General features: G+C 36.5%; 3 protein-coding genes across 3 annotated transcripts; 2 read left to right on the top strand and 1 right to left on the bottom strand.

The window, feature by feature from the left end:
- The first annotated feature begins 331 nt into the window (after positions 1-331).
- Positions 332-9,902, top strand: LOC132175459 (uncharacterized). The gene is made up of 13 exons (XM_059587412.1): positions 332-511; positions 728-794; positions 935-1,045; positions 2,632-2,827; positions 3,211-3,296; positions 3,507-3,702; positions 4,945-5,056; positions 6,121-6,248; positions 6,379-6,585; positions 6,733-6,842; positions 8,189-8,318; positions 8,572-8,718; positions 9,548-9,902. The coding sequence occupies exons 1-13, from the start codon at positions 421-423 to the stop codon at positions 9,767-9,769; spliced, it is 1,803 nt and encodes a 600-aa protein (XP_059443395.1). The 5' UTR covers positions 332-420; the 3' UTR covers positions 9,770-9,902.
- Positions 9,903-10,345: 443 nt separating this feature from the next.
- On the bottom strand, positions 10,346-13,378 carry LOC132175822 (uncharacterized). The gene is made up of 2 exons (XM_059587882.1): positions 13,221-13,378; positions 10,346-12,703 (listed from the first exon to the last, which is right to left on the bottom strand). Exon 2 carries the CDS (start codon positions 12,651-12,653, stop codon positions 10,497-10,499), a length of 2,157 nt encoding a protein of 718 aa, XP_059443865.1. The 5' UTR covers positions 12,654-12,703; positions 13,221-13,378; the 3' UTR covers positions 10,346-10,496.
- Positions 13,379-14,667: 1,289 nt separating this feature from the next.
- On the top strand, positions 14,668-26,149 carry LOC132176723 (ADP-ribosylation factor GTPase-activating protein AGD1). The gene is made up of 20 exons (XM_059589007.1): positions 14,668-14,923; positions 15,593-15,669; positions 15,784-15,884; positions 16,325-16,395; positions 17,491-17,553; positions 18,373-18,417; positions 19,202-19,267; positions 19,391-19,438; positions 19,527-19,622; positions 19,728-19,769; positions 20,972-21,187; positions 21,280-21,411; positions 21,501-21,725; positions 21,903-21,989; positions 22,063-22,398; positions 23,362-23,507; positions 23,584-23,677; positions 25,117-25,282; positions 25,362-25,611; positions 25,718-26,149. The coding sequence occupies exons 1-20, from the start codon at positions 14,879-14,881 to the stop codon at positions 25,824-25,826; spliced, it is 2,415 nt and encodes an 804-aa protein (XP_059444990.1). The 5' UTR covers positions 14,668-14,878; the 3' UTR covers positions 25,827-26,149.
- The last annotated feature ends 92 nt before the right edge of the window (positions 26,150-26,241 follow it).

A 26,241-nucleotide genomic window follows, 5' to 3' on the forward strand; every position in this document is an offset into this window, starting at 1 on the left:
GATAATCTATTTTATAGTTAAGATTAAATTTAATACTGTATATATTATCACATAATGTATATATTGTAATATTTTTTTTTTAAGTAATTATTTAAAATTTAAAATTACATACCATCATGTATGTCATTAAATATAATAAAATAAAATGCATATTCCATTTGAAAAAAAAAAAACCTTATTAATCTTAATGATGGTAACATTTTTAATTTTTAAAATTTGTATACTTTGAAAAGGGCTACAAATACAATGGATCGATCAGATTTTAGAAGATTAAATATGGAAAATTTCGAAAAAACAAAACACTCTAACGTTTGGCTGGCCACGAGAAGCGAAACGACTACGTTTGGTTAGGCAACAATAGTTGGGTTTTTCTTCTCGTGGGATTTGTCGGAGCAACCAAACTGCGCAAAAGGTAATTTGATGGGGAAGCAGAGCGAGGCGTCGGCGATGGAAATCGACAACTCAAAGCCCAACGTTGCCGATCAAATCAGCCCCAAATTCTCAATCAACGGTTCGTTTTTCTCAATTCAAGAAAAGATTGAAACCTTACTTCTTGGTTACACACTCCCAAATTTGATTCATAGAAACTTAATCTGCCGCATTTCACCTACGTCAATATAATGCTCGACATTTTGTTACTTCGTTTTCTTTCGCCTAATATTCTCAGCAACCAAACGCATAGTGACATATCAGACAAATTCTGACTTCGAATCATATTTGTTCTCAGTGTTGCAGCTCTTGAAATCTGCTCAGATGCAGCATGGATTGCGGCATGGAGATTACACTCGCTATCGGTACATGCATTTAAGCTTCTTCTGATTTCAGGCATTTAGGGCTTTTTTTGCCAGTATTTTATAAATTTATTTAAGTACAAGTTGTGGCTATTCAATCTGGGTAAAGTTGGTGATTGGAATGAATCATTTTGGATTTACAGGAGGTATTGCACGGCTCGTTTGAGGAGATTGTGCAAATCACTCAAGTTCACCCATGGCCGTGGTAAATACACCCGAAGAGCCATAACTGAATCAACTGTGACTGAAGTTAGGTGTGTATATTGCTTATCATTTACATTGAATGGAATTAGTATGAAAGTTGCATGCTTCAAAATGCTTGCTTTTGAAAGTTTATTATTATTTTTCCCAAATCTCGTCTATTGGTTGTTGAGATGAGTAGAAGTCCCAGATGAGAACGAATCGAAGTTTTAGATACTGACTTACAAACATTTGACTGAATTTAATATGGTTATTTGGCTTATTTTAAGTTGCTTGAGGGAGGGTTGGGGAGTCGGAACTTAAGGATGCTTAGTCATGCTCTTTTAGAGAAATGGTTTTGGTGCTTTGTGCATGAGAGAGGGGCATGGTGGAGAGTTGCTGTGGATGCTAAACATGGCAGGTTGTGGGGTGGATGGTGTTATTTTGAGCCCCCTTGGCCGTTTGGAGTGGGGTTATGGAAGACCAGGAGGGGGTGGGGGATGTTTTCTACTTATACTAGATTTAAGCTGGGAAACGGCTTAAAGAATAGATTCTAGTACGATGTGTTGTGTAGTGTGAGGCAAGCTTCTGGGAAGGATGCTTCAATAGCAATTCATTCGGAGCTTTCTAGTTGTTCCCCTAAGTGGAATGTTAGCTTCATTAGAGCGAGCTACTCACGACTGGGATGTGGATGTCTTTGCTACATTCTTCAATTTATTGTATTCCCATGGAGTGAGATGGGAAAGTGAAGGCAAGCTTTGGTGGGTACCTTCAAAAAAAGCGGTGTTCATGGTGCTCCTACAAAGTCTTTGTCTGTAATGATGGCACTCATTTTCCCTGGAAGAGTATATGGCGGACCAAGGTTCCTTAGAGTGGCTTTTTTTCGCTTGGTTGGTGGTCTTTCGGAAGATCCTTACCATGGACAACCTCGCCACGTCATTGTGGTCAATAGGTGTTATTTGAGCAAGAGGAATGGGGAGTCTTTGAACCATCTTCTACTCCATTGTAAGGTTGCTTGTGCCTTATGGAATGCTTTTTTCTGTCGCTTTGGGTTGTCCTTGGTTATGCCTAGTTAGGTAGTTGCTTGTTCACTTGCCAGTAAAATGGCGCCTTCTTGCCTTCTTTGGTGCTAGTGAAGGGAAATGAATGATCCAATATTCGAGGACCACGAGAGGATGTTAGAGGAGCTTAAGTTCTCTTTCTTTAATTCTCTTTATATTTGGACTGCTGTGTTTGTAGCTCCTTAGGAGATTAATTTTAATGATTTTCTTGTTCGTTTTTCTCCTTCTAGCTAGGCGTTTCTCTTGTATACTTTTTGTGTACCTCGACTGAGGTTTCGTTTTTAATGATATTTCAATTGCTTATAAAAAAAATCAATGTAATGGGCGAATGGTGGTTGCTTGATCTGCTAATTTCAAACAACTATTTTTTATGTAGTCGAAGGTGGCATTCGCTTGCTTCGATGACATGTAAACTACTTTCGTTAGGATCGGGCTGCTGTAGATTGATTGTAGATGTCTTCTAGTTTTATGGCTCTATTAGTCCAGCATATAAACCTATTATAACAGTTGGAAAAAAAAAAAAAAAGGCTGGGAGCTCTCATTTTTTTTAAATAAATTTTTCCAAGTTTAACAGTTTACATTATTTGGATCCAAAATAGGTATCTTCATCTCGTTCTTTATACGGCAGAGAGAGCTTGGAGCCATGCCATGGAGAAGAGACAGCTTCCAGATGGTCCAAATGCACGTCAGCGCATCTATTTGATTGGTAGGATGAGGAAGGCTGTTAAATGGGCTACTCTGTTTTCTCAGTTGTGTGCAATCAAGGGAGATTCCAGAACATCATTAGAAGCTGAGGTCTGTCTGCAACATAGTTTTCATTGTCAAGTTTCTTTACAATGTTGCTTGTGAACAGCTAAAAGCTGAAAATCTCAATTTTCTTTTTCTTTTTCTTTTTTTTTTTGGGGCTATTTTGAAAATGTCATGCGTAAGGGAGCATTGCATTATGTGTGAGCCATACAGGAATTCAAAACTACATGCTGTCTATGTAACTCTCGTCTGTCTATCAATTCTTTACCATATTTTCTTGATCATCAAATTGCTGCCTAGTTGTTTTGGATTGTGAATGCTTTGGTACTTCTGTTTTATATATTGTGTTTTGAGAACTATGTTTCAGCTAATAAAGTGTTGGGTGACTTCTCCGATTTTCATTTTGCTAATTTTTTATTTTCAATATGTAGGCTTATGCCTCCTATATGAAAGGAAACTTGTTGTTTGAACAAGACCAGAACTGGGACACAGCATTGATGAATTTCAAAAGTGCCAGGTGCATCCTTGTCATTGTGAATATACCAACACATACTATTGCTAATTTGTTGTTAGAAACAAATTTGACTATCAATTTAATGTTGAGTTGAGCTTTGTCTTGGAAATCCCTTGAGATGTTCCTTTTTGGTCACTTCAAAACTTTATGCCCTCCCTATTCTTTTCTCGTGATGGATGTTTTGGCTGTTTAACTTTAGTAATAATCTTATAGGGCTGTTTATGAGGAACTTGGCAAATATGGAGACCTAGAGAATCAAGTTTTGTGTCGAGAGCGCGTTGAGGAGCTAGAGCCTAGTATTCGTTACTGCCTACACAAAGTTGGTGAATCAAATTTACAAGCCTCTGAACTTCTACACATCGGAGAGATGGAAGGTCCTGCCCTGGATCTTTTCAAAGCTAAATTGGAGGTGAGTTTTGTTATCTTAAAAAGGAAGCCATGAATGATGCATATTTGGTTCTTTCAATGTCTTCCAGGCAGTGACTTTTGGCTATAATCAAGTGTCTTGTTACCCATTTGAAAATTGATTCATTTTCAGGACGAATGGTACCTTATAGAACAGTTGATGAGGCTCAGTCTGATTATCAAGATGCTCTTGCACCCATGTAGCTATCATACCCTGTTATAAACTTCAAAATGTCTATATTTGCTATTAACCTAGTTATAAAACTTGGTTTAAGGAATCTTCTTAAATCTTGCGAGGTGGGGAGGCATATACCCTGGACCTAGTGGTCTTAGAGCTCCAACAATCTCTTAAAAATTTAATTTATCAACTACACTCAAAATAAATTTAATTTTGTTAGATTTATTGAGGGTAGACTGGTTTATGTTTACTGTGTTTTGGTTCATTTTCCCTGCATCCAATTGCAGTTAAAGATTCATCAGAAAACAGAAGCTTTCATGATTCTGATATGCAGAGTTCTGCCCACCATTAGTATTCTGGTTGCTGTCGCTTTTTAGTGTGATCATAATGTGATTTATGAGTGTTTTCCCTGATTTTTGATTGATAAGTTGATCCACCATGCCTCTTTGTGAAAGTAGTTTGGATAATGTGTTCTAAGCTTCTTTCTTGGTCTTTCTAAAGCACTCCCAACCTCAGTTTTTCAGTGATCCCTTTTTTTTTTTTTTTTTTTTTTTTTTTATAAGTTAATAAAGGACTTGATGCATACACTTCTCTTTTCATGATTCAGAAAACTGAACTTAATACTCTAAGGAGGGGTTAGCTCAATTGGTTGGGGACCACACCTCACAAAGCGGAGGTTACTAGTTCAAATCTTCCCTTCCCCATTCACTCAGGGTCAACTACTTGTTCAAAAAAAAAAAAAAAAACTGAAGTTAATAAATTATGTTAACTTGTTTTTAGAAGGAAATTATTTATAGTAACTTGTATCAAAGACCTGGTTATTAAAGTGAAACCCTTAAGCTGCTTGCTTATGGGAAGTAACACCTAATTCAACCCCATCCACCTCATTTCAATCTGAGCAAGGGCCATGGTGATTTAACTTTTTGTGATAAACCGTTATTTGATATTAGTCTTTCTAAAATGGTATCTGTTTTATCCTGTTAATTCAAGTTGGAAGTACTGAGGATTTTTCCATTTCTTTTAGAGGCTTGTTTATTACACCGATCAAATTCACTGTCTTGATTTCAGGCTGTTATGGCAGAGGCAAGATCTCAACAAGCTGCTTCCATGACGGAGTTTCATTGGCTTGGTCACAGGTTTCCAATATCCAATGCAAAAACTCGGGTTGCCATTTTAAAAGGTTAGTGATAACAATTTAGAATGGTGCCATACTTTTGGAGTAAACAAATTTTGTTATTGTTATATGGTTTTCTCTTTTGGTCTCATCAAATTATTTATGCTTGCTCTCGTAGTCTCCCTTTATTGACTGGTAACTGATAAGTCTAGTTGATAATCTTTCTGAACAGGAGAGTCGAGCTGGATTCAGTGCTCAAATCGATGGTCATAACTAGTAATTCTAATACATTATTGCGCTACTAGTAATACACTGGAAATGTTGTTATTAGGCTCATGAGTGAAATGTATAGAACACCACCACAACCATATTGTCGCAGGTTATCTTAGCAGACATGCTGAAGGCCAATTTTCCGTTAAATAAAACATTGTCAATTGTAAGATTTAAATTTATTGAAAATTGTTTAGAAGTGATTAGTTTGGAAAAAGTTTATTGATGAGGAAATTTTTGTATGGGAGTTTGACAAGGTTGGATTTGGTAAAGTTGATAATTAACATGAACATGCTGATAGTTTTTTGAAAAGGAATTAGCATTACATGTTTTTATGCTTTTCATTATAGTAGAAGGTTTGGTTGAGTTCTTTGGTAATCTTCAGTTACAGAAATTGGCCTATAACAGGTTCTGTTGTAAGCCCTGATTAGGACACCCGATAGAAATTCAGTCATGCAGAATTCAGCTTGCTGTTTTTGAGTATCTCTGATTCATGTTGGTATGAAATCTGCAAAACCTTCCGGATGTTAATGGAACCTAAGACTAGCCTCTCATGTTTTCTCGTTATTCTTGCAGTTTGCCTGCATTCAATCACTTTTCTCTTTGACTTAAACTGCGATAAGTCTTCTGACAGGTCTAGTCACAATTGGATACTTGTGGAGGATTGTATTTTACATGACCATCTTGTTTGTGAAAACTGTACCTTTTTCTCTTCCTTAACTGGTGCTTCTTGCAACTTTATGAAATGTGTGCAAAACACGGTTATATGCTGTGCGCTTTTTATTTCTTCCCTTAAAATTTGGTTTACTTTTATAGTTTAAACAGTCTCAAGTTTTGTGGTATCTGACAAACTTGTTCAGCTCAAGAATTGGAGAAAGAGTTACATGATCCAGCAGCAGATTCACTCCCAGCAGAGAAAAGACTAGCCATCTTTGACAAAATTTTTACTGCATATCATGAGGCCAGGAGCTGCATTCGTAGTGACTTGGTATGAAGAGTTGCTTAATAATGTCACTATTTTTGTCAGAAATTGAGGTCCATTTGTTTAATCGTTTTCACATGATTCTATCCTACTGTATATCTTTTGGATTGCTTCCCTGATGCACTGTATATTCTAGGCCAGTGCAGGTAATGCTGAAAACGTGAAAGATGACTTAAATGGTCTTGATAAAGCTGTTAGTGCTGTATTAGGACAAAGAACCATTGAGCGCAACCAGTTATTGGTTAGCATTGCAAAGAGTAAACTCTCTAGGCGTCGTGACGACAAAAATGAGAAAGTTACTAAACCTGAAGAGCTTGTTCGCTTATATGATCTCTTGTTACAGGTTAACTAGCTCTATTTATTTATTTTTTACATTTTTTACATTTTTTTTTTTCATATAATGATGCTTTAAAATGTACACCTGAAGTTGCTAGATGCTAGCCTCCAATTAATAGAAAACCTTGTGAATAATTGATGTTATATTTGGCAGAATACAGCTGATCTTTCAGACTTAGTCAATTCTGGAAGAGATAGAAAACCAGAAGAATTGGCGTTTTCTGAAGAGTGTGCACTCAAAAGTTTGTCCTTCCGAGCAGAAAGGTTTGCTTTCTCTGAGCTTTTTGTTTTACTTATTTGGGACATGCTTTTTTTAGCTCAATTGCTGGTCCTGCAACTTTCTTGATGAATAACATTTTTATTGAAAGAAAAGGGCGAGGCCCTCGTACACATAAAGTATACAAAAGAGACAATCACCTTATAAGCTTTTTCAATTTAAAAAATTAACCAGATCTACAAGATTCGATGAATCGCTGGTCCTCCAACTATCTAAATGGTTGCACCTATGTCTTATTCAAATTTGAAATTGTTCTTTTCAATGCAATATTGTCTTAAGACAATAATCCCCGCCATCTTTCTCCTTGCTGTTGTAGGCCTTTTGAAAAATGAACTTTTTGTGGATGTAGTTGTAAGCCTTTGCTTTAACGGGTTTTTTTTAATTTATTAATTTTTATTGTGGCCTTTTCTTTCGAGCCATCCATATTAGCATCCTCATTACAGTTATGCTCTTCTGATGGACTTGTTTCTTAACCTCTCAACACTCTGTACCATATTAAAATATTTGCATTACAATTTTGGAGCATGTGATTTATTTATATGAAATGTAGACTTCATCCTTTTAAGTATGCATATAGATAAGGAAACCATTAGCTAGTCTAGATCCTTAAATTATCAGTTCTGAGCAGATTGAGAGCGATGCTTATGGTGTCTTGTTCTGAGTGTCATTTTTTTGGTTTAGCACCGTTTGGCATTGTTAAGGTATTCATGTAATTTTGTATCTGTTGAATTTTGTTGTTCTGAAAGATTCAACTATAATATTCTTTTTTATGAACAACATTCATGATCTGTGTTCTTATTTGTGCCATTGTTTGCCTTATTCTGCCATCGGAGGGTCATATTCATTGATTATACTATTTAAAGCATGTTTGAGATTGCATTTGCGAAATAGAGTTTTTAAATCAAAAAGTGTTTTTTGGCAAAAGCTTCATTTTTAAGCTTTTGCCAAAAATGCGTTTTGGTCATTTTTGGTCCTTTAAAAATGCTTTCAATTTTTTTTACCAAACGGGTACTTTTTCTTTAAACAGACTTTTTGAATGTTAAACATACTTTATGCCCCTCAAATGCACACCCAATCAGGCCCTTAGTGCAGTTAGCACTTTGAATGAATTGTATGTCTATTTATAATACCAAATTTATCGGTATGTCTTTTTCTTCTTTTACGTGTTGGAAGGTATGAAATCCTGTAATATTATTCTGCTGACAGTTTACTGTAATAAGGCTGTGCCTGATTCACGAACATACCTCAGATACACTTCTAATTGATTTTGGAAATTGTTTTTTTGGCTGTTCCCAGCTCAAATTAATTCATGGGCCTCTCATCCTCTTGGCAGGTGCTTCTACTTGGCAAAATCTTACAGCTTGGCTGGAAAGAGGGCGGAAGCCTATGCATTATACTCCCGTGCTCGATCTCTTGCTGAGGATACCCTACAGAAATTCCAAACTTTGAATGAGAGTGATCAGGTTTGTGTATGTGTCTGGGTATCAATCTTTTTTGCACCAATTGAATGAAATGCTCGACATCCATACTGTTAAATGCAAATGCTGCCATCCACTTTGTTGTAACTTATTATTACGCTCTTCCACGTATGTCTCTGGGGTGGCTTTGCCCATTTGGTTTCCTCCTGGGCCTCTGCTCCTAGTTTACTTGTTCTGAAATTTTCAATCTTTCTGTTATTGACTCCTTATCTAATACCTCTATTTTTTTGTATAACAGATAATCAAAGAATTGAAGATGTTGTGTGACGAGTGCAGATCTAACAGTTGTATAGAGCATGCAAAAGGGATCATGGAGGAGGTGAAGGCTCCAGAGAATCTCTCAAAAAGAATCTCTAATATGTCATTAACAGTAGCTGACAAGAAGGTACTTTTAAGATTTTTTTTTTTAATTACTATTTTTCTCAGAAGATAACCAGACTTTTATGTAGAGGACCATTGGGAACAAAATTGCTGGCTCATTAGACTAATGGCTTTTCTCAGTTTATCATTTTTGTCAACTATATATGAGAACTGTATACTCGGTGTCTTCCATCTCAATGAGGAGGTTGTCTGTTTATAATCAGGCTTCTGAAGAAATCTTGATTTAAACTTGTATGCATTCATAAATCTTAGCCATTCTGACCAATGGTAACATGCCGAAGTTCTCTGTAATAACTATGTAATCCCTATCATATGGTTTGCGCATATAATGGTCCATCTAGAGTTGTCGATGTGGCCTTTTCTTGGATGGTTACAGCAGTTGCTATTCTGGTGTCCTTATGCTTGAATGAACAATGGACCTTTGCACAAGAGTAGCATCCATGATTTTCAGTGACTTGTTAAAAGCAAGTTTAACTTTAGGTAATTAGTAATTGTTTATAACAATTGCGTGTGAACCATTTTTTGTGTGGATTATGGTGACGAATTTCTTTTAGCATCGAATGATTGTTTTGATGCTATTATTGTTTTCCTACACAAATGATACCCAAAGGACAGTAGGAATGCATTATTTAGAATAGTTTGCAATAGATGTATTTTTTTTTTTTTGATAAGTTAGTTTGCAATAGATGTATTATTTATATTCTTTGTGTGTTTGTGTAATAAACAGGACATACTTCAGTATATTTGAAATGCTTGTATAAGAAAACATTCTACTATGTGTTGGCCTGTATATTCTACCATAGGTGTGACATTCTGATTTCAATTTGTTTCAGCTGGAGAAATTCCTTCTTGAGAAACTGGACAGTTATGAGTCAGCAGTTGGTGATTCAAATGTCAAAGCTGTTTCGCGCATTGAAGTCTTCCCTCCTGCCTTCCAAGCAATCCCTCGCAATCCGATTGTTCTTGACCTTGCCTTCAATTATATCGATTTCCCATCTCTTGAGAATAGGATGAAGAAAGACAAGAAGGGCTTCATAAGTAGGCTATGGCGATGAATTATCGTTCGGTCCGGTTATACTAGATTCACATTTGAGGAATTCCTGCAACTGTATTTAAAGCCTTGACATGGATTGAGATTTTTTCCCCTGAATTTTGGAACATTGTGCAATGAAATTTTTGGGCTTTTTACTTTTTAAACTTAACAGAGTGGTTAACAAAAAAGACAGTAACTTCCTTTCATTAGTTTTGACTGCTGCGGAGAAAAAGAGAATAAGATTTGAAATATTATGAATTATCACTGTTGTATTGGCTGTAACTTCCTCACGCTTATTCCATGATTGAAGCCTTGAAGAACCTCACGCTTATGATGTCCTTTGAGCTCGCTTGTCTTGGGTTATAATTCATAGAAGTTCTATAGTTCACGCCATAAGATTACTATGCTTGCAGAGTTTATGACTTGGGATACAAATTTCTATAAGTGAATTGCTTAGAATTTGCCTCACTTTGTAGAGAACATAGACCAGCCTAAAACGAAGCAAGCACAATAGGAAGTGGGGTCAAAAGCTTTAAGAGTTTAGTTTCAGAAGTGCTTTAAGAGATAATTTGTATCACAAAAGTTGTTTGTTCAAAATAAAATATGTACCGCATACTATTAATGGGTGACATCCTGCTTCACATTTCATCATTTCATCTACAGAGGGAGGCTATAATTACAAGAGGTAGAGATGGTTAGAATTCATGTTCAAGACCATATGTTGCAATGCCACGAGGTTTCTCCTGGAATCAGTTCCTGCGCTTGGGAGGTAGAGCATTTGGTTCCAAATGCCAAGAGCTTTCTGGAATGCCATATCTCCCAATTCCAGGCACTCGGAAAGCAGGGATTTGATGAGAGAAACTAAACATCTCTTTTTTGGAAACTACATGAATCAGCTTAAACTCATCAACTTGTTGCCTATGAAAGAAAGTTAGCCAACCCTTCACCTCTGTTAGCCTAGCTATTGTTATCACATCCCCCTCACTCAAATCTGACAGAATTTGGACAACCTGGCATTGGGAATTTTCATAATCAGAGCGCTTCCATTTGCTATTCCAGTTCTTGTACAAAGCCCAAACCTCACCTTTTAGCGGGTAAATTTCGTAGAGTGGCTGACCATTGTTTTTTTGGCTGTTGACTAAATAGGAGAACAGTGACATTTCAAGGTTGACACTAGTTCCACTGACCTCAAACATCCCAGATACAATGGGTAGCTTTTCTTTCTTCCAAGCAATCTCATGGTCAAAAGTGGGTAGAGCTTCTAAGAAAGTCACACATATTTGGCTTTCAGAAATCAAATTATCTATTCTAGTGTATTGCCTAGGCAAAAAATCTTTTCCACTGTACAGAGCCCATACCTGACCAATGGCAAAATCATTTGAAGACCAACTGGGCATCAAGAGTTGCTCCTCTGGATATGACTTCAAGGAAGGATGCCCTCCCAATGGATTATGGCTAAAAACACTAGCAGCATTCCAATTCTTTGGTGCTTTTGGGGATTCAATCTCATTAATCATAACTTCAGGTAAAGCCAATTGGTCAAGCTCAAACATCCCTTCAACAACTTTATCAATTTCTCCACCCTTAAACCTATATGCTGGGACATTATGAGAGAATATGTACAAATTTCTTGGAGGGATGTGGAAAGTGACAGAACTCCCTCCAATTGTTTGTCTCTCAAAAATGTTTTTGAAACCGTCTACCCTTACCAAACATGCACCATCTGAACCTAAATATTTTGAAAAATGTATGATTTCAACCAACTGAAATTTGCATCCTTCCACATAACTAGGATTATAGACCCACCCATCAAGGTTCCAATCCTTATACAGTGCCCAAATCTCACCTTCTCTTGGGTAAATTTCAAATTCTTCATCTGTCCCACCATGATCCCAAGAACATTTGTAGGATGGAACCATTGGCCAGCTCTCCTCACTATTCAACTCAGGATTCAATTCAAATGACCCACAAGCAACAGGTAAGCCTGCATCACACCATCTTTTCTCGCCAACACTAACAGGGATTGGCTTTAACCATTTAAGGAGAACTGCTCCTGCAGAATTGTGATCGACTCGAGCATACCGAAAGTTACTTAAATTTGCTCTATATTGAGCTGCCCATATCTGACCTGGCTTGAAATGCTCGGTTCTTCTACCATTCTCAAAGTTAAAGAAGTCCTGACAATGGCTTTTCTGTGCCAAAGCTATTGAAGAAAGAAATGATTTCTCCTGAAGATTTGTTGGTCGTGATGTTGTTGACGAATTTATACTGTCTATAGACATATCTATGTCTGCTCCAATCTTCCCTTTAGAATGCAAGCCAGCAGAAACCTTACTGAGTGGTTGTCGACAAATAATTCCACCATGTTGTTGGTCAAAGTCACAAAATTTTTGGAGTTTGAATTGCAGAGTTCCTATACCTTCTGAAAATATCGTAGCTGCCTTATCTTGATGGTATAAAGCTTTTACATTAACAGATGCATAATCTTCCATAGTTGCAGCCCTTTCCAAATCATACGCAGAACGCTTCTCAGGGTTAGATAGAATGGAAAATGCGTCTTCTACAAATTTCAGAGCCAAATGGGTGTCCGAGAACTTTTTCCTGATGGGTTGCAACAAGGCAAGGAGCCTCCGGTAACGATCTTTAACAGCAGAGAAACTAGATGAAGGTGGAAGCTGAAGAACCCAGTAGTAATCAATTCCTTGACCAGAAAACTTGTTACTGGCAGCAGATAGTATGTCACAGAGAGCCACCATTGAGCCAATGCCATCGATAGCTGGAAAAAGCTGCAGTGCTCTGAGTAATTTATCCCTCGCACCGCTATAGTCACTACTCATCATTTTTTGTTCAGCCTCTCCCTTTTCTTGAAGAGCCTTCACCTTATCTCGATCCAAGTAGTCTGGCATCCTCCAAATATCCCCAAATTTAGTGATTCCAAATGGGCCAAGTATTGATACTGCAATGAAAATCAATCTATAAACCCCAGAAAATAGAAAAAAAGAACATGGAATTTTATGGATCATTACAACTTGCAAGCTTACCACAGCATTACAAACTTTAAATCCCACACCAGGCTCCAAAGAATCAAACACAAAAATAAAATAAGAATAAGAACCAGCCTACAATGCCTGTCAGCAACCCCAATGAGCCCAACTTCAACGCAAAGGGTCCTCCTAAATCTAATCCTCCGCTTCCGTAAACAACCCACAGAAGGAAAAAGCATGAGGGTCACCCTGTAAATTGTAATGTTCTCCCAATACGAAAAGTAACAAAACGGTTGGATATATATAGGCAACAAACATATGAGCCCAGAGATAACCAAAAAGCGATTGAATCATAAAAAATAACTGCAAACAATGAAAAAGGAGGAATTTTTCTTATCCAAAACGCAATAATAGAACAGAGACCTTAAACTGAAGTGCAATGGACCAACAAAAAAAAAAAAGTCCCATAAATAAGGAAAGAGAAAATACCCTGTTGCGACAAGAGGCGTGAATTGAATTCAGAATAGAAGCTACACCTTTCTGATCTTCAAGCTCTCGTCGTCTTTCTCGTCTCGCAAAGTAAAGTTAAGAGTACACAATTCCCAGCTGTCAGAACAAAGAATCAATGGTGGTACTCCGGAAATACCACGCCGGAAGCATTTGGTACAATTAATTCCAGTGGCGAACCACGCACCCCCACGTCATGGAAAGTATGGGTTAATACGAAATATAAATTAGATTTTATAGATTTAATGTTATATATGTTTTATCACATTATTTAAAATTTTTAAATTATATAACATTGTTAAATGTAATAATCTAACAATTTCACTGACAATCAACAAAATATATTGTAATCTGTCAACTTATGATATATGTCTCCTCCTATTTCTGACACATGTAGTGTTAAGAGTAGCATTGACTTGTCTTTTAGACGTATAAATTTAATAGCTTTAAATGTAAGAAAGAAGAAAGCATGACTCTTCTTTTCTTTCAGCTTTAAGAATTAGGAGTGGCAAAGACCGTCCTTTGTAATTTGTTTTTGTATTTTTTGTTTCTCCCTCTTTCCTTTTTTTGAAGTTGAATAGAAAAAAAAAAAAATGTAAGAAAGAATACATAGAACTATTAAATGGACTATTATAACATTATATCGAATTGAGATCTCCTATAATTGAGGAGAAATTTGAGATTCTCCAATTATTAATTGTGACACTTCATTTTAAATCCAAATATTTATAAAATCATTTAAACTTCGATAAAACAAAAGTCAGCCATTCCAAATGGAGAGAGAAGCATCTACACTTTGGGTTCAATGCCTTTTCCATTTTCATGTCGCATTGAAAATGGGTTGATGAAGTGAGATTAAAGGTTTAAGTTTCCTATTTTGTTAGGAGTGATCTTCATTGTCCACTTTATCGTAGTCATTGTCAATGCATGCTTTTCTGTTGTAAATCTCATATACAACAATCTAATCATTGGACCGCTTCACAAACTGTCGTTATTCTTTGACATTTTGGTAAAGAACAACGAGACCATATCATTTAGTTTTTATTTTTCACAATGTTTTAAATGTACTAGGGTTCTTGTTGGGTTCCTATCCCTTTCTTTTTAAAACAAAAATTTTCTTTAATACGGGTTACAAAACTGTTGTACATCTCTAGATCGAATTTTCACATGTTTTTGTAAATAATTATATTAAAAAAATGTGATTTTCACATGCTAATTAATAAATCATGTACTTCTCGGAAAAAAAAAATTATTCTTCCTTTTATTAATTTTTTATTATTAATGTTAATATTATGATATTGCCTTTAAAAAAAGAAAAGAAAAAGAGAGAGAGAAAGAGCGTGACAGTTGAAAAAGGGAGAAGAGAGAGAGAGAGAGAGAAGAAAAGAAAAAAAAAGGCGGGTGAGAATAATTTGGAGTGACAGCCATTAAAAATCGGTGTAGTTGAAATATGAACACCAAAAACGCCCTCCAAATGCGCTCACCTCCCACCTCCCTTTCTTTCTTTACATTTTAAATCCCCCCACAAACCAATCCACTCCATTACCAATTTAATTACTAAATGCCTTCTTCTCTTCCTGAACTCACCGGATTATAGATTGCCATTTCTCTGCAAACACAGATTTCTCATTTCCTCCAACATGCATTTCTCCAAACTCGACGATTCGCCTATGTTCCGCCAACAGGTTCTCTCTCTCTCTCTCTCTCTCTCTCTCTCTCTCTCTCTATATATATATATATTTCCCTTGAATCTTACTTTTCACTAATTTTTAGGTGATTTTTCTTTTTCTTTCTCTTAGAATTTGGCTCTCTTTGCGATACTTGTCTAAATAACAAATACCCAGATGCGAAAAAAGTATGCGAGTTGATTCAACGCTCGTATGGTGCGGTTTTAGATGCTGCAATAGCCTTTTTTTGGTTAAATAAGTGGTTATTGGGATAATGTAATGAAGGAAGAAGGATGGTTTAATGGGGTTAACTTGTTTGTTGTAGCTTACCACACACAATGTAGCTTTTAGGCAAGAATTGCTTTATCCAAAGCCTTATGCTTCATTGTCATGCTTTTACACAATGTATTCCTCATGCAAAAATTGCTTCCCTATGTAAGAAAATGTGTAGTAGTGGGATGTTATGTTCCATATAGAAGGTTGCATGCGACCAACTAATGCTAAGCAGTGAAATAGAGGCGCACTTATTGCTTAAAAAGTATGGAGCCGGGCGACTCTGTGTTTTTAAGTTTCTCTAACTTTCCTTTTTTCTTTTGATATTGTTATGCATTGCATGTATCATGTGCGTCTGTGTTCTCCGTTTGTGCTAAAAGCTCTGAACTAACAGATTATTGTTTGGTGATGCAGACACAATGCTTGGAAGAAAGTGCAGATTTATTGAGGACAAGATGTTTAAAGTTTTACAAAGGGTGTCGAAAGTATACGTGGGTTTCAAAATTTAACTTTCGTCCCTTACTGCTCTACTAAACAAAATCAGAGTTTTTCCATAGGCCTCATGTTTTGAAAGATCTATATGCTTAACACTATTTAATTTTCAGAGAAGGGCTTGGAGAGGGATATGATATGGACATTGCTTTTGCAAGTTCGCTAGAAAATTTTGGAGGAGGGCATTACGATCCTCTTTTTGTTGCTTTGGGAGGTATGTCCTTTGATTTATTTTCTCACCTCGGACATGGCTATTCAACTAAAGTCTTTTTGTGGTGTGCCAACTTAAGGCAATAGTTCCTGAAGATATATATTAGCAGTTAATCAACATTAAAGATTGATTTCAGCCTATGTAAGCCATGCATTGCATTGCAGTGCTTGAGATTGGATATTTCATAGATTGAGCTAAGACTTGTGTTTGTGCTTCATACTTTTAGGCTAGTGAATGAGCTTACACTAGCCCTCGACAAGTGAGGCCAAGTTTGACTGGATTCTTCTATGGCTGGTTGTTATGTACCTTATTTCTATTTTTTTGTAGATACTGCTGGTTTTTCGACTGGTAAAACTACTTTTAAAATTCGCCAAGAAGCGTGGTACTTAGCTCATTATGTTTGTTTGCTGTTGATTCTGATAAATTCACATTGGTTTTCTTAGGCCCTGTTATGACAAAATTCACAATTGCTTTTAGAGAAATTGGGACATACAAGGAAGTTCTTCGGTCACAGGTAGTAACTCGTTGGCTTGTAATTACGATTGTTAGTGTGTTATTATCGCACTCCTAACCCCATTTCCGTACTGTCATCTTGCGTTGCTTTTTTACACATGCTATTTAGGTGTATGCCCAAAATTACCACTTGGACATTATTATGGAAGGATCTTGATGCCATTTATTGTTTATACCATCCTCCCTATCTCATAAATTTGTTAAAAATTATCCGTCTTAAATTGTTTACAGTATGGGTATTTCTTGTAATGGTAGGCAAGTGGAGCAAAAGTAATTTGACAAGCAGCACTTTTATGTCTGTTCCAGTTACCTTCCACCATCTTACTTATTTACGGTTCCTTGATATGCTTTTTGAGAAGCACATATTGCCAATGCAGAGATGCATTTACTAAGTAACATAGGACAGATTTAGAGAAATATATTTGTGTGTTTTATGGTGGGCTGTAGGGCTGAAAGTTGGGATTTTAGGGCAATGGTTTATAGAACAATATCTTTTGAGTTTGCATAAAGAATGTGGATTATAGTAGGGTTCGTATGAATAAGAGTTTGTAAAGATAGGGTTAAATGGTGAAGATGACTGTTTCTTGAAGTAAAAACTTGAAGGGATTGGATCAGGCCCACACATAATAATGTGTAAACAATATAAGATTATTAATAATAAACCCAAGGCCCATAATTAGCAATTATAGAATCATGAAAATACCCTTGTTTCTAAAAACCCCAAAGATAAAAGGAATTAAAATATTATTGACCTAATTAACTAAACATGGACACGTGCTCTTGGACCAAAAAGGTGCCTTGCTTGGTTTTGCTTGGTCTTAGGCTTCCAAAGAGGATGTTTCTTCCATAACCAAGCAATGGTTGCTCCATCACAATGTCTCAGTATATCAGAAATAGAGGCAATATTCAATTGTTATTTACAGATGATTTCTCTGTATATTTTCTGACTACAAAAGCTTATAGGATCATAGCCATGTGGTCATGTGGATGTGGTGATCTTAGACATGTACTGCTTGCTATTTTTATTTTTTATTTTTCTATAGGATATAGGGAATATGATAGTGCTTCAATGACCATCTTTAATTGGCTTTGACAGGTAGAGCACATGCTAAATGATCGGTTAGTAAACTTTGTCAATGATGACCTCCATGATGTCAAGGTATAATTTGTTTACAATACATGCTGTATAGAATAATGACATATTTGATCAACTTAACATATTGCTTACACAAGTCCCCCCCTCCCCCCTCGCCCCTTTCTTGAAGAACTGATTCTCTAATCCCACCCTTCCCATTGAGATGCCATGCTTCCACTGGTTTGCTGTAATAGCATACTTGGAAGATTTATAGATTTAAAAGAAGAAAAAAATGTATCTGTTGCATCCATTTGATAGACCATAGGAGACGAGAGCCAAAGCTGATGCCTGAATGGCATCCTTGGTAGTTGTGTCTTGTGTTTCAAGTCAGTGGACACTGCCAATTGACTAAAAAATTTCCCCATCTTTTTTCTTCTTGATTTCTTGGTCATTTGATAGTTTTCCATGACATCTCATCATGTTTTTTAGACTAAGTAGTCATGTTTTGCCTACTAATATGTCACTCTCTTAATGACTAGCTTACACACAATAACCAACAAACTCTGGGATGGTCTTATACTTGAGTGTGGCATTCTCAAACTTGACTTTCATCAGGACAGTGGGTAACCTGTGATATTGAAGTGTGAGAGGCAACAAAAATTGTGCATTTATGCAATGTGGCTAAATTTTTTCCACGAGACAACACTTGGAAAATTTTATTTGTTTGTGTGTGCTTCTATGTGCATGTGTGTATATTCATTCCTTGGTTTTCAGATTACCCGGTGTTGGTTCAACAGCTTGTTTTCATTGTCCACCCATTGAAGTAGCCTTCTCTTATCTGCATTACATGTCTGAGCAAATTCAATTTTTCATTTTGCAATAACTAATCTTATATTCATGCAGGAAGCCCGAAAGCGTTTTGACAAGGCTTCCCTTACATATGATCAGGTGGGTTTCATTTCTGAAAAGTTCACAATAATATTAGAAAAGTTTCACAATATTAGAAGTATATTCTTGACTATTTCTTCTTAAACTCAATAATTCTTGTCCTTCAATTTATCTTTACTTTCATTAAAGATGTGATGTCTGGTGCCTTTTTACCCTTCATAATAGAGTTGCTTCTCTTCAAATTTTCATCTTTTTTATGCAAAGTGGTTTCGTAACTGTGATTATCTAAAGTGGTCATTTTTTAGGAATCACTGTATTCTTTGTTCATTTTTTAGTTGAACTTGTTATAGAAAAACTAAAAATGTGAATTGATGTCTTGAATAGCTTGGTATACATTTTGACATCTCAAGCCACTATAAAGACCCCTGAATATTGAATATGTCACTCAGTGGAGATATGGAGATATTTACATACAATTGATTTTTGAGACTCAGTTTACGAGGGAACAAAAACCACTATTTACAAACCAGTATTAAAAATGGAGAAGGAATTGCTAGAAAAGGACCCAACTCTTGTTTGATATATATTAAATGCTCAACTCTTTTACAGGTTACTTTCCTCACAGGAAGTAGAATGACTTGATCCCTAAGTTAATTCCCGTCTTGCTAAATGGATAAAAAAAATTTCTCAACATCTGAATGAGGTTCAATTGAGAGTTGCAGAAGGTGTTCTAAATAAATTTGAGGGCTGACATGTACGGAGAATTATATGAAGCTGATGCTGTTGAATTCAAACTTGTATCACTTAATTGTAGATATAATGCCAATTCTCATCTGTGCCACAGGCACGCGAGAAGTTTCTGTCATTGAGGAAGAGCACTAGGATGGATATTGCTGCAGGCATAGAGGAGGTATATCCAACATTATTCTATCTCTGACTTATATAACTGTTCCTTCTGGTGCATATATTGATCAGATAATTTGCTATGGGTAACCATTATCTTCAAATCTAATTTGGTAGAGAGACATTCCAGGAATCGCGTGTTGCAAGATCTTCATTTGAGCAAGCCCGCTTCAATCTGGTAACTTATTTTTCGCAAGGTTATTTTGATTTGAACATAGTTGCAATACAGCAGTTAGGCTTACTAATATAGCATACTCCATGCCCAGGTCAGTGTCCTTTCCAATGTTGAGGCCAAAAAGAGGTTTGAGTTTTTGGAGTCTATTAGTGGTGTGATGGATGCTCACCTTCGATACTTCAAACAGGTCTGTAAGACGATTATATGATACCAACTGATTTATCCTGTCTGAGTGAAAAAAATAATAATTTATGCTGCTTCTTTTTTTCTTTTTTCTTTTTTTTCCTTGCAGGGATTCGAGCTATTGCAGCAGATGGAGCCTTTTATTAATCAGGTTCTTTTATCAATAATATTTTCTCTATAAATTGAGAGTAAATGTGGATTATCTGGAATAATATACCCAGCTTTGTTCATAAGTTAAAATTTTCAAGAAAAGAATCAAGTAGCTACTACAACAGACATCTCACCCCTCCTGTGGTTGACAATTCTAGCTTAGAATCATTTGTACAGCTCATCTTCCTCACAAATCACACAAATGCACTCCCATGAAGCTTAAATCAAAAAATGGATATTAATTTTTTTTTTAGAATTAGATCTCTTCATCTATTTTGCTGGACAGACTCTTGACGTGACACTATGCTTTTGGTACATAACTTATCTGAGGTGGTGGCAACTTGGTATGCGGAAGGCTGTTGAAGCATCTTTCTTTAGGACCAAATGCCTAAAAGAAAATTCCAATACAGAAACCCATTAAGGAGATGGAATTTCTTCCTCTAAATATTAGAGTCTTAGGTGTCTCCTGCATTCTTCTCTTTCTACAATTCCTGACAAACAGCCAAAGGTTTTGAGCTTTGAAAATCTTGCCTTTAAGACCAAAAAACCTTGTTTGTGCAATCTTAAGGAAAAATCATTAAGTGAACTTGTCAAAAAAAAAAGAAAAAAATCAGCCAAGCATTCTTCTTATGGCTAGATTTAATCTCCAGGTCCTGCCATCTTTCTCCTTTGCTTTATAACGGATAACAGCAAGATGCTTAAAAAACTAATAGAAGTAGATGATTCAATAGTTCGTGAAGCTTTATAATGTGAAAGATCTATGGGGTGCACTCAAGCCTTATAGTTGATAGCGAGCCACCATAGTAATAAGTGGTAGCATTGCCAACAAGAGGTCCTCCACGTGGTCTTGAAAATACACTGCCATGATTTCTTCAATTTGAAAGAGTTCTCAGATGCCACTTTTTATGAGGTAATGATTGGTATAGGACAAATCTCGACATTGACAGGAGAACACCTTCTCCAGCTTCACAAGATAATATTAAACTCTCCCTTTACCCTTTATCTCCAACCTCTCAGTCACAATATCAGCCACATGCATTAGGAATAAATGATGGTAGTCTCTTATTAGTGGCCGGGATTTGTTTTCATGGTTGACTAGCAGCAACAAAGTTCTGTTCCAGGGTTTCTATGTTTTGTTTCTGTTAAATTTTATTGGTTTTTTTTAATGGAAAAATGTCAAAGTTCAGTTCTGTTGTGTCACAGGTTTTGGCTTATGCACAACAGTCAAGAGAAAGCTCTAACTATGAGCAGGAATCTCTCAGTGAAAGGATGCGGGACTACAAAAGGCAGATTGATCGACAATCTAGGCAGTCCTTGAATGTCTATCATGGTGCTTCTAATGGAGATGGTATGCAACCTTTCACTAGGACATCACATAAAGTGATTGACAGTGTGATGCAGTCTGCTGCACAAGGAAAGGTATTTTCTGACATGATGTTTATTACTTCTCTTCTACATGCTTTTGTACTCTGTGTTCTGCATCTCTGTAGCTAAAGAGTACAAATTTTCAGGTTCAGACGATTCGACAAGGATATCTTTCAAAACGATCCTCCAACTTGAGGGGTGACTGGAAAAGAAGGTTTTTTGTTCTTGATAGTCGAGGGATGCTGTATTACTATCGCAAACCATGGAACTCGTCATCTGTAAGCCACTGCCCGGAAGATAACTTATCATGGTTTGAACTTGATATGCTTCTCTTCTCATCTTCCTTACAGCTTATTAAATGTTTCAGTCTGGGAGTCCAACTTCTGCACATAGGAATAGTTCATCTGAAGGTGGTTCTGGGCTTCTAAGTCGGTGGCTTTCTGGTCACTACCATGGTGGTATGCAAGATGAAAAGTCTGTTGCACGTCACACTGTGAACCTGCTGACATCAACAATTAAGGTAGATGCAGAGCAGTCAGATTTAAGGTTCTGCTTCAGGATTATTTCACCATCAAAGAACTACACTCTGCAGGTACTTTTCCTAAAATTCATTTTTAACATATTATTAGTGTTTTCATTTTTTAATCCGATGGTACTAATATAATCTTACCTTAAGTCTTGCTTAACTCATTGGGCAGTGAGTTTCTTTCTTTTCTTTTCTTCTTCTTCTTTTTTTTTTTTTTTACCATTTATTTGCTTGGCAATGCAGGCAGAGAATGCACTGGATCAAAAGGACTGGATTGAAAAAATAAATGGAGTAATTGCTTCCTTATTGAGTTCCCAGGTGCCTGAGAAGGTAAATATTATGATTTTGCAAACATTTGCGTTTCTATAGTCATTATAATGATTATAAACCAATTATATGTTAGGGTTTGTCTACTTGGCCTTTGGGAATGGATGATCATTGCTCCGCCAGTGAGAGTGATTCATTAGAAAGTTCTGATTTAGATCGGACAGCTACTGTGGGGAATACATCTAAGAAATTCCCCTGTAATAATCATTTACGTGAATCCAGAAGTTTTCAAAATCATAAGAACATTATGAGAAATGGGAAGCCAATTGATGTGCTCAGAAGGGTGCGCGGGAATGACAAATGTGCCGATTGTGGTGCGCCTGAACCAGATTGGGCATCCTTAAACCTTGGTATTCTCATATGCATTGAATGTTCTGGTGTTCATCGTAATCTTGGTGTACACATATCAAAGGTAAGTTGTCCAGGCTTGCATTGAGAACGTTACCTCATTTAATGTTGCAAGATTATTGGTCATGCTCAATGCAGTGGTTCTAAATTGAAGCTTGAGGTTAGGTAGTATGAACCTTTATGTGTGGGTCAAAATCTAATTCTAAAATTTATTTTATTAAACACACAGGAGGATCCTGCATCCTGCAGTGGAAAATGGCAGGACTGATTAGGGTTGGGAAAAACATTGGGGCTTTTGTGGCTTTATATTGAAGTTCTATGTCTGGTTTAGTTCACAGTGAATAAATATAGGTTTGAAAAACAAAAAAGAAAGGACAATAGATTGAAAGAGGCAAATTAGAATAAAAATGAAAGAGAGCATCCAATCCAAACTAAACTTATAATCTGTGAATCTCAAATAATCTCCCATACCCTTCAATGAGAGAATTTCACCAAAAACTTGAACGATATTAAATCTCAGGCCTATGATAAAATATATCATAACTGTTGTTTTGATATAGCTATATGAAACCAAAAGGACAAAAGTACACTAATTTTTTTACTGCTGCAGTAGCATAACAATTAAAGACCTGAAGGACTACCATGGGCTCACTTTCACTGACTGAAATGTTTCCGTAATTTTTGTTGGACCCAGAGGCCTTGTCCTGGGCTTCTAAATTGGATATTTTTTCCTATCTAGGTAATTTGTGGCTCTGGCTCCAGCATCTTCGTATGAACAAATGAACTAATAAAAAAAAAACTTATAAATATGGTAGGCCATGCATATTTCAAGCTTGAGAGTATCATTCCTGACCAAATCTTAGTGTAACTAAATAATTCAGGGCAAGTAATTTTGAAGGAGTTGATCTTAGCTTTTTTTTTTTGTCAGGCTTCATCTCAATTGTGTCTTATACATATCTGCATTAATGATGTCATGCTTTCTTCCATCCGATCATTTGAAGCTCTTGCGGATTATTATTTTTTGCAGGTAAGATCATTGACACTTGATGTAAAAGTCTGGGACCCTTCTGTCTTAAATTTGTTCATGTCACTGGGCAATATGTATGTAAACTCAATTTGGGAGGAATTATTGCATTCAAAAAGTACTTTTCAGGCTGATGAAATGCGTAAAGGGTAAGTAATGCGTGACTTGATTCAACCAAAACGAATTTGTTTGTATGTTAATATGTTGCTAGTTCTTTTCATGTAGCATTTCCAAGTCTGATAGAAAGGACCTGTTTCTTCTGAGAAAACCCAGACATGATGATCCTATTTCAGTAAAAGAGAAATTCATTCACACAAAGGTAATCTTCTGACGAATTCAGTTGTTCAGCCTATATGCTGTTAAAAATGGCACATGGCTAGTTACTTTTTGCAGAGCTGCTTAAGTTAGAGAAATATAGTTATATTCCATCATAATAGCTTATAGGTTTAAACTTCTATAGTAGTCTCATCGAAGCAATGGCAAGGTGATTCCTGATTAAGTGACCCTCCGTATTGTTCACACCGAAGAGGACATTTATATCTAAAAGGAATTACATATGAGATCTTTAAAAGAGACAGAATTTGGAACATCAAGTTGATCATGGATTTGTCCTGATGCCGAACCTTGTGAGATGACTAATTTTCTTGTCTATCCCTTGCATAGCATTTGCATACGAGTGTTATTAGCAAGCTTACACACTTGCCTTAGGCCCTGTCATGGGCCCACTGCTGGAATGTGGTTTAAGTCTTCAGTACACCAATATATCTGTCTTTTGCTTGTGGCAAGAGTAGATCTAGGATAAGTAGATAGGAAAAACAAGCTAGCTATAAGCCAAAAGAAGAAGAAACTTGAGAAAAAATCTTGGAAGTACTCTTTTCCCTTCATGTTTCTCCTTGAAGAGAGTTTTTCCACTTCTTGAAGAGCAAACTTGCTTCAAAGAAAACAACATTGATAATGCTCTTAGAGGTGATGAATCACCAGGTGGCCCCTTTAGGGACTGTGCTTGACCAGTTGGGCTCCAAGGCAGGCATACGAGGGGCTATTCAGGTGCTAAGTCCTTTTGGAGTCTCTACCAGGCCTTTGGACCCAAGGCAGGGCCATGTAGTCCACCTGAGGGCTAAGCAGTGCCTTTGGGGTCTCTGCCCTGTGTGTCAAGTGTGGTTCTAGTGCCCTGATAAAAAGGTACTTCATTTGTTGTATTATTCTTTGTTTCAGTTTTTAAACTTTTCCCCGCAAGCTTCTGTGTTGCTCAAGGAAAGTTAAGAGACTGTGCTTGTAACTTGGTTTTAACACATTCAGGGTGTAATTGAGGAATAAATGTGGATGTTATTTCTATGCTATTATCAGTACCAAAAGAGTTATCAGTAATATCTGTCTACAAAGGTCATGGTTGACGCCGACACTAATTTGACTTCTAAATTCTAATCCATCCTTGTTTTTTTCTTTTCTTTTTACTGTTTACTCAAGATAAATCCAGCATTAAGATGCTGTTTTCACTTATTTCTTCGTTCATCTTTAATTTTTTTCTTCCTCTGTGAATTAGAATTTTAATTATAGAGATGGATTACACCCACAACTATCATCTGGTGTGCATATATATTCATGGTTAATGTGCATATTAATATTCTGTAACTTGTGATGTTTAATTATGGTGTGCTCTCTAATAATGTTCACTATTGGGTAGAAAAACTTTTGTATGGTAATAGCCTGATAGGTTTTGTCATTTGAGAAGTATAATTGATGTATCCTGTATTGCAGTATGCAGAGAAGGCTTTTGTTCGCAAGATTAAGGACAATCAGCACCTCCTTTCAGTGGCAGAACAGGTGTGGGGATGTGTCCGTGCTAATGACAAGAAAGCAGTTTACCATCATATAGTCAGTTCGGAAGCAGATGTCAATGCCATTCATGGGCAAGCATTACTTGGTACGTCAATAACTCTGGCCGAAGTAATGCATTTGGAAGAGCAGGAAAGCTTTTACCATGAATTTGATTTGCTTTGCAGGTAACTCTTCGGACAAACCCTCCTCAAGTAATACGAATTCAAAACGTAAAAGTGAAGATCATCAGCTCACGGAGAGACTAGAGGACTGTTATCTGCTGCACCTGGCCTGCCAAACTGGTGATATTGGCATGGTGGAATTACTATTACAGTATGGTGCAGACATAAATGCTTCTGATTTGAGAGGTCGGACACCCCTGCATTATTGTATCATAAATGGCAGATCTGCAATTGTAAAAATGCTTCTTACAAGGTAATTCTTAGTTTTCTACTTGGTAGTTGGTGCAATTGCTGGTCTGTTCCAACTTCCACTATTGACATCAAACTTTTTATGTCTACAATATTAATATCATCTGCAGGGGAGCAGACCCGCGAGCCGTAGACAGAGAGGGTAATACTCCTCCAAAGCTTGTATCAGAATCAAACTTCAGCGATGATGTCCTTGCTCTCTTAACAACAGAGAAATAGATTGCAATGATAATTAGTAAGAGTAAAATTCTACATAAAACTGAGAAATGATTCCCTCTAGAGGGAAGGACCAAAGTTGTCGAGTTGTCAAGTTGGCTTCCTAGGTCATGCGTCTTTTCCCTTTCACTTTACACGTGTATATTAATTAATCTAGTAGAGAGTGATTGCTTTTGTAAATAAGCACAATTTTTGTAATATGTGCTATAGGAAGGAAGCGGAGCTTCAGTTGAATCATGTAAGATTCTTTTCTTTCTTATATTTGGGAATTTGATTGTAATGGAAATGATGGGAGTTTTGTAAAATGAAATTGGTGTTCGTTCGGATATATCTCTTTCCTTTGGGAGCCACTGAAAATATCATTAAATAATGATCGACCACGTTGATTGCCTGATTGGGTAGTAGAAGATGAATCATG

The sequence above is a fragment of the Corylus avellana genome, chromosome ca3 (genome assembly GCF_901000735.1).
Source record: "Corylus avellana chromosome ca3, CavTom2PMs-1.0".
Classification (NCBI taxonomy): Eukaryota; Viridiplantae; Streptophyta; class Magnoliopsida; order Fagales; family Betulaceae; genus Corylus; species Corylus avellana.

Coding starts and splice junctions, on each gene's coding strand:
- LOC132175459 (XM_059587412.1), top strand. CDS start 421: ATGGGGAAGCAGAGCGAGGCGTCGGCGATGGAAATCGACAACTCAAAG. Junction 795..934: donor GGAGATTACACTCGCTATCG/GTACATGCATTT, acceptor TTGGATTTACAG/GAGGTATTGCACGGCTCGTT. Junction 6,586..6,732: donor TATATGATCTCTTGTTACAG/GTTAACTAGCTC, acceptor TATATTTGGCAG/AATACAGCTGATCTTTCAGA.
- LOC132175822 (XM_059587882.1), bottom strand. CDS start 12,653: ATGCCAGACTACTTGGATCGAGATAAGGTGAAGGCTCTTCAAGAAAAG.
- LOC132176723 (XM_059589007.1), top strand. CDS start 14,879: ATGCATTTCTCCAAACTCGACGATTCGCCTATGTTCCGCCAACAG. Junction 21,188..21,279: donor AGTCTGCTGCACAAGGAAAG/GTATTTTCTGAC, acceptor ACAAATTTTCAG/GTTCAGACGATTCGACAAGG. Junction 21,990..22,062: donor GTTCCCAGGTGCCTGAGAAG/GTAAATATTATG, acceptor ATTATATGTTAG/GGTTTGTCTACTTGGCCTTT.